Source organism: Aythya fuligula, chromosome 1 (assembly GCF_009819795.1).
Source record: "Aythya fuligula isolate bAytFul2 chromosome 1, bAytFul2.pri, whole genome shotgun sequence".
NCBI classification, from domain to species: Eukaryota; Metazoa; Chordata; class Aves; order Anseriformes; family Anatidae; genus Aythya; species Aythya fuligula.
In genome coordinates, this window is record NC_045559.1 from 112519161 (window position 1) to 112534813 (window position 15653).

At 39.3% G+C, this 15653-nt stretch overlaps 2 protein-coding genes across 3 annotated transcripts in view; one reads left to right on the forward strand and one right to left on the reverse strand.

The window, feature by feature from the left end:
* Nucleotides 1–1218: 1218 nt before the first annotated feature.
* PIGP (phosphatidylinositol glycan anchor biosynthesis class P) lies at nucleotides 1219–6841 on the reverse strand. Its single transcript, XM_032195226.1, has 4 exons — nucleotides 6735–6841; nucleotides 5496–5568; nucleotides 4861–4979; nucleotides 1219–2029 (listed from the first exon to the last, which is right to left on the reverse strand). The coding sequence occupies exons 1-4, from the start codon at nucleotides 6814–6816 to the stop codon at nucleotides 1899–1901; spliced, it is 405 nt and encodes a 134-aa protein (XP_032051117.1). The 5' UTR covers nucleotides 6817–6841; the 3' UTR covers nucleotides 1219–1898.
* Nucleotides 6842–6976: 135 nt separating this feature from the next.
* Nucleotides 6977–15653, forward strand: part of TTC3 (tetratricopeptide repeat domain 3) — a 62346-nt gene continuing 53669 nt past the window's right edge. The window contains exons 1-6 of one of the 2 annotated variants that reach the window (XM_032186242.1): nucleotides 6977–7025; nucleotides 7533–7618; nucleotides 10508–10553; nucleotides 11694–11826; nucleotides 12233–12320; nucleotides 13364–13417. In XM_032186242.1, coding sequence (XP_032042133.1) covers nucleotides 7544–7618; nucleotides 10508–10553; nucleotides 11694–11826; nucleotides 12233–12320; nucleotides 13364–13417 — 396 coding nt within the window. In that variant the 5' untranslated portion in view covers nucleotides 6977–7025; nucleotides 7533–7543. The remainder of the gene's footprint in view (nucleotides 7026–7532; nucleotides 7619–10507; nucleotides 10554–11693; nucleotides 11827–12232; nucleotides 12321–13363; nucleotides 13418–15653) is intronic. The other variant, XM_032186249.1, reaches the window with a different exon arrangement.

A 15653-nucleotide genomic window follows, 5' to 3' on the forward strand; every position in this document is an offset into this window, starting at 1 on the left:
ATCACAAAGGCAACTTCTGAAGTGTCAATTATTATTCCTGAGTTGAAGAAAAGGTCACTACAGTGCCTTTGAAGCACCGCTACACAGTAGTGACAGAAAAGCAAAGATTGAGTTTCATGCCTGCAAGTTTTACTTAAACAAATGGCCCCAGTTTGCCTATTCACTTAGGTGCCTCTGTTGGTTTTCCCATAATTGTGAGGTCAGCAGTTAAATGAAATGGCAGATTCATCACTGATACAATCTTTGTCCAACGTTTACCATCCTTTAATTTGTGTGCTTTCAGGGCCTGAGGGCATTTTCCAGTAGCTTTTCTTTATCCTGAAGGGATTTGGGACTCCTTAACAGGGGACTAAATTAATCCTTACATTAAATGATAACAGAAACATGGCCTTCACTAGTTGTCAATTTAGAATTAAAAACAAAATTGCTTTCTCATAAAGCAAAAGGAACAGAGAACATGGACAGAAACTCCATGGGAGAAAAAAAAGAAAAAAGAAAAAAGATTACAGTCAATACTTCAGTGCCTACAACATAACTAGAGAATTAACAACAGACTAAATACATCTTCAAGTCTGTTGATCATAAAACCTTGTATTCACCCTACAGATAGGTGTTTGAGCATGTAAGTTAAGATAAACTGAAGGGCAAAAATGGGGTAGGGGGAAATAACAGCAACTGAGAGCACTCTGAAAAACAAAACACCACAAAGAAATCTACAACTTTCAAGGAAAAAACATTTTACTAATTTACAGTCATGAAGATTAGATATAAATACTCATTCCTGTAAAACACACACAAACAACAAAACACTTAAAATGTAGCATACATGAAAAAAAATTTACTTTTTAAGAAATATTTGAACTATTGCTGTAAGTTACTGTGCTTTTTGTTATAACCCAGACTATAACAAGGTGGACCTGAGGGTTCCTTCAAACTAGTTTTCATTTTTTTAAAAAAAGCTCAATAATTGTAATTTCAAAAGTTGTTTCAGAAAATTTTTTTAACATAGATCCTTTATTTCTGGTGATCTTGGTATTTTAATTAAGGAAGGGCTGCCACCCAAAGGGACCTGGACAAGCTTGATAAGTGGGCCCATGTGAACCTAACAAGATTCAACAGGCTGCCCAGAGAAGCTGTGGATGCCCCATCCCTGGAGGTGTTCGAGGCCAGGCTGGATGAGGCCCTGGGCAACCTGGTCTAGGTTGCGGTGTTCCTGCCTATGGCAGGGGGGTTGGAACTGGTTGATCTTCAAGGTCCCTTCCAACCTAATCCATTCCGTGGTTCTATGGTTAATAAGTCCACCAATTTGGGAAAAAAATAAAATAGTTTGTTGAGTGAAGAACTGTGTAAAGAAAAGTCAACCACTATATACCTTGACCCAGAACAAATATTATAAAATCACAGGAAAGTCGCTAACTTTAAGGAAGTAAAAATTAACTATATTTTACTAATATCTACATAAGAAAGCCATACATTTACAATGTAAACACTTCAGTTTAACTTATATAAAGAAGCTTCAAGCATTTCATAAGTTAAACACGTGCTCTCCCCAAACACAGTGAGAAACAAAATTAAGCTAGGTCCAAATATTATCTTTTACTCAGAAGGAAATCACAAGTAGCAACCTACAAGTAATAGAATGCTATTTTAAAATCAAAAGAACAGTTAGATAAATTAATGTGGCATAATTTTCATATCAATGCAAGTTATTATGCTGCATGCATAATAATAAAACCAAACCATCTCAATTAAATGTGTTTACATAATTTAGTTAGAACCTCAGATCAAAAAGCTCTGTTATAAAATCAGAAAGAAGTTTCTTTTACCATGGGAAGGTTTTGATTTTACTTACGCAATGCTTCAACTAATCAGCTAATTCAAACAAGTCTTAATAAGAACTATCTGCTATTGCAGATTCCTTTTTCAGGAAGAAAAAACATTCTGTTTACTTCACTGATGGGAATATCTCTCAGTGCTGGAATTGCTTCTTCTTGAAATTTCTTCTGTTGCTGCTTTTTTGCATAGTTATCTACAGGAAACAATTAAGACATCCCATATATTAAAGACATTTTCTTTGAAGAAATGTTACATAATGCAACACTGTATAAAATTAGCTACTGAGTGCTGAGGTGTAACAAGATGGTAAATCAGAAACACTTTACATCAACATATATTAGCATATATATATATAAACATATATTAAAAAGCCATGAAGAAATCAATCCTGCCCTTCTGCTGGAATCTTTGCCTAGAACTTTGCTTGGTTTAAAATGCTGTATGACATTAAACCAAAACTACCTGAAGATAAACAGAATGAACAAGCCCTACAGTGAATAGCTCAGTCTGTACTGTGGACATTTAATATTAGGATTCCTGCTGGGAAATGCTGCTCACTCTCACTTTAACTTGACTTCTTGTTCCTATCACCATGCAGCACCCATTCTTACAACAGCATAAACTTGTTTGCAGGTGCATTTTGAACAGTTCCCTCTAAAAAAAAAAAGAGAGAGAGAGAGACAAGAGTAGCTGTTTTTCAAACTGAGTAGGTCCCCTACCTCACCTGCCATACAACTATGCAGGCTCTTGGATTGACACCAAGTGAAAGGGTGGCATGAGAAGAACATGCCTGGTCAAGCTTTATAGGCCCAAGCCCTGTTCCTCTAATGTTGTCTGTTTTACTAACAGAGTATGCTTCACTAGTTGGAGACCACTGCATCAAATAGCAAAGAGTTTTTCCCTCTTAGCAGAGGAGCAGGCCACATGCTGAAAGATCAGCTGGCATGGAAGACCGGCCTGGCTGAACAGAGAGCTGTGGCTAGAACACAGGATGAAAAAGAGGGTTTATGGGCTTTGGAACAAGGGGCAGGCTACTCAGAAGGGCTACAAAGATGTCATGAGGCTGTGCAGGGAGAAAATTAGAAGGGTCAAAAGGCAAACTTGAGCTCAATCTGACTACTGCTGTTAAAGATAATACAAAATATTTTTATAAATATAAACAAGGAGGATTAAGGAGAACCTTCATCAGTTTTTTTGGAGGTGGGGGAAAACATAGTGCCAAGAGATGAAGAAAAGACTGAAGTACTTACTGCCTTCTTTGCCTCAGTCTTCAGTAGCAAGTCCTCCAGGTACCCAGCCCTCTGAGCTGGTAAATAGGGACAGGGAGCAGAGTGAAGCCCTCATAATCCACGAGGAAACTGTTAGCCATCTGCTAAACCACTTAGACATATACAAGTCTATGGGGCTGGATGGGATCCACCCACAGGTACTGAGAGAACTGGCAGAAGAACTGGCCAAGCTGCTTTCCATCATTTATCAGCAGTCCTGGCTACTGGGGAAGGTCCCAGTTGACTGGTGGCCAGCAAAGCGACACCCATCGACAAGAAGGGCTGGAAGAAGGATTCGGGAAACTATAGGCCTGTCAGTCTGACATGGTGCTAGGGAATTTCATGGAGCAGATTATCTTGAGTGCCATCACGCAGCATTTACAGGACAACCAGGTGATCAGGTCCAGTCAGCATTGGTTTATCAAAGACAGGTCCTGCCTGATGAACCTGATGTTCTCTGACAAGGTGATGTGCTCAGTGGATGAGGGGAAGGCTGTGGATATGGTCTACCTAGACTTCAGTAAAGCTTTTGACACCATTTCCGACAGCGTTCTACTAAAGAAGCTGGATGCTCAAGGCTTGGATGTGTGTACGCTTCGTTGGGTTAGAAACAGACTGTGTGGTCAGGCCCAAAGATTTGTGGTGAATGGAGTTAAATCCAGCCGGAGGCCAGTCACAAGGGGCGACTGGCCAGGACTCAGTACTGAGGAAACTTCTCTTCAGTATCTTTAGCAGTGATCTGGATGAGGGGATGGAGTGCACCTTTGGTAAGTTTGGAGATGATACCAAGTTAGGCACGAGTGTTGATCTGCTCAAGGGTAGGAGGGTTCTGAAGAGGGATCTGGATAGGCTGGATCAATGGGCTAAGGCCAACTGTATGAAGTTCAACAAGGCCAAATGCTGTATCCTGCACTTGAGTGCAACAACCCGATGCAGTGCTACAGGCTGGGGGAAAGCTGCTCAGTGGAAAGGGACCTGGGGGTGTTGGTCTGCTGAACATGAACCAGCAGTGTGCTCACGTGGCCAAGAAGGCCAACAGCATCCTGGCCTGTATCAAGAACAGTGTGGCCAGCAAGACTAGGGAAGTGATTGTCCTTCTGTACTTGGCTCTGGTGAGGCCGCACCTCGAATACTGTGTTCAGTTTTGGGCCCCTCACTACAAGAAAGACATTGAGGTGCTCGAGCGTATCCAAAGAAGGGTGACAAAGCTGGTAAAGGGCCTTGAGAGCAAGTCTTATGAGGAGTGCCTGAAGGAGCTGGGGTTGTTTAAGCCTTGAGAAAAGGAGGCTCAGGGGAGACTTTATCATGCTGTACAATTACCTTAAGGGATGCTACACCAAGATGGGGATCTGACTCTTCTCCCAAGCACCAAGTAATAAGATGAGGGGAAATGCCCTCAAGTTGCACCAGGGGAGGTTTAGGTTGGATGTTAGGAGAAATTTATTTACTGAAAGAGTTGTGTGGCATTGGAATAGGCTGCCCAGGGACAAGGCTGAGTCACCAGCCCTGGAGGTCTTCAAAAAATGTATAGATGTAGAACTTAGTAGCATGGTTTAGTGGTGGAGTTCAGTACTAGGTTAAAGGTTGGACTAGATGATCTTAGAGATCTTTTCCAGCCTAAATGATTCTATGATTCTACACACACACATGTATATATATATAGAGAGAGAGAGAGAGAAATTACCAGCTAAGTATCAAAATCTTGAAAACAAACCAAAACCAAACACCCAAAAAAAACCCACACCAATAATATTACCTGTAACGGTATTTGTGGAATTCAGTGGAGCGGTACTCATCATGTTAATACCAAAAAGTAATATATAACCAATTCCTACAGAAACTAGTAGGTATGCTGGTAAAGCAACTGCCCAGTACCTGAGGAAACAGATTTCAAAATTTACATTTTATAATAACAAACATCTAACAATGTAACAGTTTTAATGCATTGATTGTTATTGCATCTAGCACAAACTTGGAAACATGAAAAGAAACACCACTGCTGAGTAGGAACCCTGGTTTCTCCAACGAGAACTGACTGCAGAAATCACTGTAACTAGTGAGGGTATAAACCATCAAGTAGATTCATTTAATGGATTTTTTTTTTTTTTTAAGTCTACTGTATTTTCATTGGCAAACTCCCTGAAAACAAAATTTCAAATTTACCATAAAACATTGAAATACTATCTGTTTCATTACAATTTTCAACATAACTACTTATCCACATGAAATAATGCCTCACAAAGATTACAGTCTTTTATCATCAGGAAAAAATGGATTAAATTTAAGACCACTATTTAAAAAATGGTTTCACTGTTTCCTGTCTGAAAATAATTACACGCATCCAAATGTAAGAGTCTGAGGTTGAACTTAAGAGCTTAAAGTTGAACTTACTTTTGAGGCCAGTATGTTAGTCCCAGTGAGAAGAGCCAAGTCTCAGGAACATATGCCCAAATAAGATACAGTACTGCACAAAAGAATTAAAAAGGGGTAACAGTCCAAGCGATACCATTTTAGACCTCCTTCTTAAGATTTAGATCAATACTTTCACACTGGGACATACCAAGACAATATTTTGCTTTTACACAATTAAAGTCAAAATAGCTGTACCAAGACATTGTAGAATATGCCTCTCACACAAAACCTGCCCAATATGGGGGAATCATTGTGCAGCTGCTTATATGATACCACTTTTATATTTGAATTAACATCTAGTTTCTGATTTCCTGTATAGATAGACGAGCATTTCTTGAACTTGCTTAGAATTGCATTACAAGAAAAGCTCAGTAAAAGAATACCAAATTAGACTGTATGAAGATAATGTTAAAGCAGAAAATGATCATGCAGGGGGTCATTTGACTGAAAAGAAAAAAAAAAAAAGCTGGTAGAATTGCAGTGCTTGTGTGGAAGAACGGTTCAGAAAAAAATACTGGAAATAATTCCCAACTCATGGTATGCTAATAACCACTTACACATCAACAAAAACAACACTGAGAAATTTTAATCCCTACCAATAAATAAGTAAGGTTTATTAAAAATTAATGGGAATAGGTTAGTAATCAAACAGTGGCACAAGCTGTGGAACTGCAGCGGCTTCCTGTGGGATAAATAGAAGCCACTTTCCCTTCTGCTTACCTCTTTACGATGAGAAAAACTTGTAGCAGGATCTTGTTTTACTATTCAATTACAGTATATTTACGGAAGCATTGAAAGCATCTCTCAAGCTTTAGCTCTGTATGGGCATGTAAGATACGCCCAGTGAATGCTAAAGCAGCTGTCACATCAGCAGTGAAATGACTGGCCTAGTTTTGTTTTTGTTTGTTTGTTTATTTTGTTTTGTTTTGTTTTTCAGCATTTGGGATGGGGAAGGTTTCACTACCGTGATTAGTGAGAACACGAGTAGCTCAAGTAAAAAAGCTCCTAAAATTAGAACACAGAGGGTTTCTGACATAATCATTTGACTCCGTGACACCTTCCAAGCCCCGCAGCACTACGAGGGACAGACACAACTTGGCATTGCCGCAGCAGGCGGTGTAACAGCCCCCGGAGGGAGGCAGCAGCTCAGCACCACTCCAGCCCCCCGGGGCTCCCCTGCCGGACGCCTTTCGCCCCGCAAGCACAGCGCGTACTCACTAAAGCCGAACCAGGACCCCAGAAACAGAGCAAAGCCGTATATCGCCCGCTCCGGCAGGGGGGCCGGCGAGTTCTCCACCATGCCGGGCTCTCCGCTTGGGGGGCGGTACGGGAGGCAGCAGCAGCAGCAGCAGGAGGAGGAGGAGGAGGAGGAGGAAGGACGTGGAGCCCCCCCCGGACATGCGCCCTCAGAGCAACCCGAGCAAGCTGCAGGCGAACGCATGCGCCCGGGTGGGGACCGGGCGGAGCCGGGGAGGGTCCCGGAGCAGAGCCGCGGCTCCCGGGGGGCCGGTGAGCGGCGGGCGCTGGGGGGGTGGCGGCGGTGGGCGCTCCCCTTCTCCCCCTTCCCCGCACCCTGCTGGGCTCCTGAGCGCCTTTCCTTCCCCGCAGCCCGTCCCGGGCCGCCCTGAGGAGGGTGACGGGCGCTGCGGGGCCGTGCCCGGGCTGCGACACGTCGGTTCCGGGCTCCGCGGGGAGGGACGGGGATGGGAGCCCCGCCGGCCGCACGGTCAACCCGTAATAAGCGGCACGGGCAGCCCTCCGGCCGCACGGTCAACCCGTGCTTGGGACCCCGGGCTGGGCGCGGCTGAGGCAGCTCAAGGGGGGCTGCTGGGGTGAGGCCCTTTAACCGGTTTTCAGCTTAAACGCCGTGAAACACACGTCGTGTAGAAGTCACGCGTGTCTTCCAGGAAAACTGGGAGGTGTAAGGTGACGTGGTTGTTGTAAATCCCGTAAAACGCGGGTGGTTTGCCTCCGGGCTCCCCCCAATCTCTGTTTCTCTGACTCCTTTTCTTCCAGGGTCATGCGCCATGGGTGAACCGATATCCGAATCCGAGTTTGCAGCCTTGGCTTTTTATGCTGGTGACAAATCGTGCTGTGAATTGGTGAGTAGGCTTGGGGCTGGATGGAGAACGTGCGAGATGCTCCAGCGGGATTTAATCCCAGGTTTTATCTGTAATTTGATGAGTTCAAACTGGTATCTTACACCACCATATGCTACGCCCTTGCAAAAGCCCTAAATCTGGTGAGGGCACAGATAGTGTATATCTCTGTCAGGCAACTTTTATTGGATGCGTATACAATCATGTAAAACCAGACAGTGGTGTGTAGGTTGCATCAAAAAAACTTTACCAATCTCTTGGCTGTGTATCCAGGCCCCATATGGGATGACATACCTTACAGTGACACCTCCTTTAACCACAGAGCAATTATTCCTAACAGTATGTGTAAGTTCAAGACAGCAAATTAACTGCATAGTGTTCACCCATTCTTTGTATTTCTCATCTTATATGGTGTTTTTTTTGTTTGTTTTTTTTTCCCCCAGTCATTTGTGCCCCATAGGGCCTCTGCTTATTTAGTTGTTGCTTTTATTGCGTAAACTGCAGCATTCTTCTGCTTGAGTATTTCCAAGAATGCATTCCTTGACTCTTATTTTCCGCTTCTTGCTATGTTCAAAGAATCTTAGAGGATGAACATTGTGGCAGTTAATCTTTCTGCTGCTTGGAGAATTCAGTTATGGGTTATTTATCCTAAATGTTGCTGCTGCCAAATACAAGCTAGCTGGCACATGATACTTTATTCTATGCAGAAATAAAAAGTACAGGTCAAGTAACTTTCTTATAAGTAAATCTGTATCTGTACTAGGGACTGCTACCAGTAGAGTAGTGAGTTTCACTGGAAATTGTTTATATCAATAAAGTCTTTTTTTGTGCTATGGACAGAGTAAAATATTTAAACAGTTGTGTTAGCATAGGATACGTGTTATCTTTTAAAGTGATATGAGTGTTGTGCTGTGGAAAGAAAACCCCTGATTCTGTCTGTGCAAGTGCTAAAAATCATGTTTTTGAAATCTGCTTTAGTGGGAATACTACCTTGAGCTTGATATGTCAATCATGGATGTTGGGGATGGGGGTGAGGGCTGTGGTATTTTTATTTTTTTAATGTTGTAGCAAAATCCATGCTGTAGAGTGAATGAGACTTTCTTAGTCATCTTTCAAGTTGAACTGATTTTGAAATACTAGTTAATCTTTTTTCCTCTCTGTTAGTGCTGTGGTCTGTTGCATTTGTTCACATTGTAATAACTTATTTTTAAGGGTAAGCCTTAGTTTATGTGTATAGCTGTTCAGGAGTACTGCTTTGGGCAAGATCATGTGATTATTTTTTTTTTTTTTTATCATCGCCTTAGGTCAAGTTATTAAGTCATCATTGCACAGCATGCCACTATTTCTCTGAAATCTGCCACTGAAAGAATAAAGGACTATGAAAGACATGTTTGGTGTTTAGTTTGTTTCTATACACTTTTTCAGTCACATTCAGGGATAGCTGTGTGTTTCTTTGAAATGATAACACAGCTGTACATAAACACAATGCATATAGTATGCATCAAATGACACATACAATGCATGTTAAGATAATAGACTTTGTAGAGATCTGTAAAACAGAACAAAGTAATTTATTCTTCAGCTTGAGAGGCTTATATGCAGCACTATGTTTTAAACCCATTAAAGTATTGTACTTAGAGTATGTTACCTTGAAGCGTTTCCCTAGGTATTCTTGAATATTATTTTGCTGTCTATTACTTGATTTTGAATGACTAGGTTTTTAGAAGAATGCTGTTCTAGGGTGATTTAATACATAGTTTAAACCATTAAAAAACTTTGCTTTCATTCAGAACTATTAATCTGTGTGTATGCTTTTTAGGTCATGGATATGTAGATAGATATTTATTTTATAGGAATGCAACCAAACTATTGTGTTAGGTAACTCTAGTAAAAAATAGCTTTTTGCTGTTTGCTTTTTGGCTATGCTAAATGTGGATTATAAAGATTTGATACAAAGGGGTTTGTCGTTTGATAGTGCAACATATTGCAGACCTTAAGTTTCTTTGTTTTTCCCCCAGAAAACAGTTGGCAGAATTCCAGAAATGAGGGAGAATGGTGAACACTAGTAGTATTTTATTCTTGGTGAAATAGGACTGGGGGGGTGAGATGGGAGCAGGAAGAATTCAGCCATCTCAGTTTGGACACGGGGATAGTGAGATGATGATGAGCATTATTAAAATTTTATAAAAGACTCCCACTCAGAATAACTAGGGACATGGAAATCATTCTCCTGACTAGGTCCATGTTGTCTGCATTAGTATTTTAGTTAACTACAAAAAGTTAACTACAAAATAATTACAGTTAATAATAGGTAACTAATTTTTAGTTCATTAGTAATGAACTTAGTTGATGTGTCTGCATTAGTATTTTAGTGTGGATCAGAACACTTTTGAAGTAAATATCCCAGGTGTCCCCATCTTCCATGTTACATCTTTATTGGAATCTGCTAGTGTGGGATTCACTGGGGGTGAAGCTGCTTTTAGGAGTATAGGTAACGTATCAACCATGAATGGATGCTCTGTGGGACTAGACTTGAACCAGTGGAAATTAAATCCCCTTGAAGCACATATCATGTGAAAATAGACTCCTCGTTACCGAATACTTCGCTTCATAGATCTGTTTCATTTTTGATCAGGCTGCTTGTTTACGAGGAGTATCTTTTTTTTTACTGGTCCCCTGTGTCTGTGATCTGAAAGCGAAAGTATATGCAAATTTCTTTTTCCTTGAGCAAAGGAATTAGTGACAGCTTAAAAATCACTTCTAATCCTCTCTTCCTCTGATGTAAAGATTTTATATTGGTTTAATTTTTAGAAACTGTTAAGTAATCATTTATAGTTGGTGTAATGTATTTGCAAGATAAACAATGTTAAGAAATTATATGTTTATCTGTAGGGTCATGGAGTATTTGTACAACGTTCTCCACATAAACCTAAAACAGGTATGTAAACTAAACCAATATTACATAACTTCCTAAAGCACTGTCTGTGTTGTGCTTGGATCATTCAATTATTAATTCACTTCTTTTCCACTGGAAGAATTATTGTGTGTTTTTTTTTTTTTTTTGTGCTTATGTAACATGCAGAATACTTCTACTATGCATTCATGAGAACAGTGTGAATAGTCAATAACAGTGATGTGTTCAGGCAGTTAATGTTATAAGAATGAAGATTTAAGGTATATGTTTGTTACCTGTGTTTTAATTGTATCAACACGTTAGCTGTACAGGTCTAAAGACACATTCAAATTGATCTTTTTAACTACAAAGCTCTTTGCCTACAGTCTCTAATTTTTTGACAGTTGCAGAAGAGCAGATGGCTTTATAACAAGCTAAGTTATAAAAGTCTGTATACGCTATAGAAATGATAACCTGTAATATGTAGGAAACTCAGGTGTAGCCAGCAGCTCTGTAAGATGAGTTTTTGCATATACTCAAATGCTCAGATAGTACTCCTCTGAAAGTACTTGATGCCACCTCAGTAGTCTAATAAGGAACTTCACCTTTTACAGACAGCCTCCAAGGGGCATGGTTTATATTTTTGAAAGAGCCATGCATCATGTATATACTGGCCTCTAGAGAATAAAAATAGTTGGTTGATTTTTTTTTTTTGGTGCCATGTTGCTACATGCCATGCTACTCTGACTCTATTATAGAAACTAATTAAACAGGTACAGCTAGAAGAGGCTCACATTTTATTTCGAAAATAATATCTTTTGAGCATCTCACAGCCCTCGTTAGGCTTGTTATTAGAAGCAGGCTTTTTTTTTTCAGTTATGTTTATTAATGTTAATACAATTCAGGACACAAGTCATTCCTTGGGCAAGGAATAGAAAGCCTGCCAGCAGGTCTCTGTTCTTACTTCCATATAAATTCCTTCTCCTCCTTCAATTTATTAAAAACAAACAAAAAAAAAAACTCCGGTTGCAAGGTATATTGAGAGTTTTCAAGTTATCTCATTCTGGTTAAATAGTACATAGGAATGCACTGTGGAAATAGCTGGTGGCTTTGAATGTTTAGTTAGACTTTGATTACTTGTAATGTCTGAATTGTATAATCCAGTTCCTAACTGTTTTCTTAAAGATGTTGATCCCTGTGAAGTGTGGTGCAGTCAGCCGGTTGACGTATTAAGAGAATATTGCAACGTTATTAAAATACGCATCTTCTGGCCTCTTCTCTTCAAAAGTGAAAGTAATTCTTTGGTAGCTGATTGGAGGTAAGTAGTCATGTTCTCAGTGATTCATCAGCCTTTGCATTTATTTTTGTTTTCTCTGAAAGATCAATGTATGCTCTTGCTAATGGTAAAACAGTCTGCAGGTATATTTTTACAATAAGCTAAATTAGTTAAGGTCAGAAGGCCTAGTTCTTGAACGCATGGTTGAAAATATTAAAAACGTGTTTCTGAAGTTTGGAATCTCAGAATGTATTTAAGCATTTAAATGGATGCCCTGCACTTAAAAAGTACCAAAATCTTTCCATTCTTTTTTTTTTTTTTTTCTCTGAAGAGTTTATAACCATGCTCAACCATGTTCTAGCTTATGTCTAATCACTGCAGCTGTTAGTATGTAAGACCATGTTACATGATGATATTTTTCTGAATAACAACTTGTTTTGTTTTGAAGCAGTTCACAGATTTTAGACCGGAATTGGAAGAGACTCTGTGATTTAGAGGTTTTGGAAGACCTTGTTGATTTGATTAAAAAAGTTGTTGTAAGTATTATTTTTTAACTTTGTGTATGTTTTAAAATATAATAGGTTAATTAGTTCTTTATCTTAGGCAGCTTGGGGTTTTATCTTAAATGAGACATATCCTTTTATTGGAGTGAATAAATTGTCTGATAGTTACAGCTTTCTAGAAAGTTAGTTTCATGTCACAGGCTTTATTATAGTTGGGATAATCCTTAAGTTTTGCAGAGTCCATGATATGGTTGACTGCAACCCTTGTTAAGAGAGTCATATCAGTGAGAAAAATGGCACCTTTCCCTGATGAATAACTTGAGCAGATTTTTTTCTCAGTTATTTTTTCCATGTTCAACACACGATATTTTGGGTAGACCTGTGCGGTGTCAAGAGTTGGACTTGATGATCCTTAAGGGTCCCTTCCAACTCAGGATATTCTATGGTTCTATGATATTTAAAATTTGATACTGTTGTTGACTTAAAACAGTGGTTGTGGAAAAAAAAGAGAGTAATAGAACAAATGTTTTCAGCAGCTGAGGAGAAGATAGTTTTATTTATGATTTTAATTTAAGTATGATATGGTGTTGTTGTTTTTTTTTTTTAATGATTTACTGAAATTCTGTGTTCAACACCAAGCTATGTTTTTCTGTCTCTTATATGACTTTCTGTGATTAGGCATTCGTGTATTGTTGTGGATTCATACTTCCTTATGCTCCTTCTGCTGCTTCCTCCTTCAGGCTGTCCGAGTGCTCTATTTTCACCTTCTTGTACTTCAGGATGTCTCTGCAGTTACTGTACATTGTTTCACATGATGGGTTCTTCTTGCTTTTTCTTCCTGTGGTAGTCTCCCATACAATCTGTATCTGAAGATCTGTGTGTATTCCCATTCCCCTGTTTACCTCTGCTTCCCTCTTCTTACTTCCTCAGCCTTTGTCTCCTTGTCGATGTAAAAGATGGTAATAGCAAAATGTATTTGGAGAAGCAGAAGACCCCAGCAGGGGAAGTACTGTTGTTTTGGATGCTTTTTCATTGGTTGTATCAGCTGGATCTTGTTTTTTTTATCCCTCTCCTAGAACGTTCCACCTTTTATTGGGGGCATACTGAAAATTGGCAGCAGGATAGAAAACGTAAGTTTCTCAAATTGTTTTTAATTGGAATGCATTTTTGTGTGTGAATATATATTAAAAAAAAAGAAAAGTGTACAAATATACAAAATTTCAAAACACATAAATAGTTTGTAGCTTTTGGCTTATATAGGCATGCAGGACTGGGGTTGCCAGTTATTTCAACTAAGCCACAAAACAAAATCTATGTGACAGGAGCTGTGAAATAAATGCTGTCTGCTTGAGATCAAAATGGGTGAGAATTCTAGAGGTAGTTCTTATGTCCTATCTCTGGTGCATTTTGCTTGTCCTCTCTTTCTGTGCTGGTATTAGTGTGTTATACTAAAAATCTTGGTATGGGCGAAAGGCAAACACATGTTACACGTATGGAGAAAAAATTATTGACAGTGTAACTGAAATCTTCCAGAGTTATTGCAGATGAAGAATGAAAACCAAGAAATAAATATTTCTAAATGGAAAAACTCACTAGGAGCTGGGTTACACACACTTCCTAGTCTCTGACCCTTTTTGTGGTATTATGCTTAACTTTTACTGATCCTTGGGATTCTAAAGCCAATGGCTGCAGTCTGTTCTTTGTGTGGGGGGTAGCGGATATAGGCATCACTATCAGGTATTCTTTGCTGTGAGGAGTGCTGTTACTGTATTCTTCCAAGTCTGGGATTCACTTCGGTTTGGTTTTCCATGTTTGGTAAAACACTCTTATACCTTGCTTGTTGTTTTCATTGGTGTACAGGTTTAAGGTAATACCTGACTTTATTCTATATTATGTTTTATGTATGTTAAAAAGCTTTTACCCTAATTTTGTCCAGCTTCATAGTTTTTCTTTTTTATTTTATTTTTATAATGACCATTTTTATTTTTATAATGACCATTGGCCAGTTGCTTATAGCCATTGAGTCTTCGTTGTCAGCTTCTGACCCATCTGTTACTGTCCCATGCCTCTACTCCTCTGAACTATTTTACGTGTCTGCAATTCTCAAGACCTTTGTTCTGTCATTTGCTTCTGTTCATTTGTTCTGTATTTGGCTTCCATTTCTCACTGCTGCATCATTATGTTAGTCATAGCAGAAACAAGTAACTACTTGTTACTACTGTCTGTATTAAAAACTATTATTGTACCATATAAAAACAAAACAAATTAATTACAGCCACCTAGTCAAAAGAAAAATTGCTGTTACAGTTCAACCAAGTTAAGTCAAGAGCTCGGAGTAGGTCAAGACAAGGTGCAGGGCAAGTTGTAAACCCAACAGATTGCAGTCCCTGTGGCCTGGTACTAGTAATGGCAGTGCTAGTACCATCTAGTACCCATCTTACAAGATGGGGCTACAGAGCTACAAATGGGACTGTGCTCGATTGCTGAAATGATGCAAACCTTTCAAAATGCTCTTTGTTGGAGACAGGTTGAGACTCTTCCAAGAGATTCTCAAATAGTGGTACTGATTCAGTCTGAAGGACTGTGAATGGCTGGCTAAGGGTGCGGTAAGGGAGCCTGCTGATCTGTGTTCCCTGTCAAATTCAATGTTTGATGGAACTGTCCTTGTTAAGAGAACATTCTTATTTTCCCTACATTTATCATTTTTATTCTCCGCTTCCTAGTTTTGACTGTGCTCTGTAGTTTAACTGCAAAAGTGAAAAAGACGTTTAATTTTGAAGACCATATCAAAACTGATAGTAGCAATAGGAAAAGCAGAATAGGTACAACTGTAAGTTACTGCTGGATAACCCAGTTTTTGCATTTTTAGTGATATTTTTCTCAGTCATGCAGGTTTTTAAACTATTTTTAAAAATCTGCAGATTCATGTAATATGAGAGTATCCCAGGCAACAGGCATTCTTCACTCAATCCATTTCCTTCAAATAAAGTTCTGTAGCTCAAACAGGTACACTTACTTTGAGTGGAAGGGAAGTTATGATTCATGGAATTAAGTCTTAGCCCTGCCTGCATATCTAACAGCCTGGTGAATATTATTTCTTTAATCAGGCTTGTCACTTCACACTAAAGGAATTTTGTTGCAGTCATCAAAAATATTTGTAAATAAAATTTTATAATTTGAATGATTCCTGTCTCCTGTAGAAAATACATCTGTCCTCATTCTGTGAATATGCTTTATTATGCTGTGTTTGGGTTACCTAGATATTTGTATTTGTGAGCTATTGCCTGTCTGAAAGGCTAACAAATTGGGAATGAGTGCATCATGTAAGTGGTATAATAGTAGTTTGTTATATTTACATGGAATATA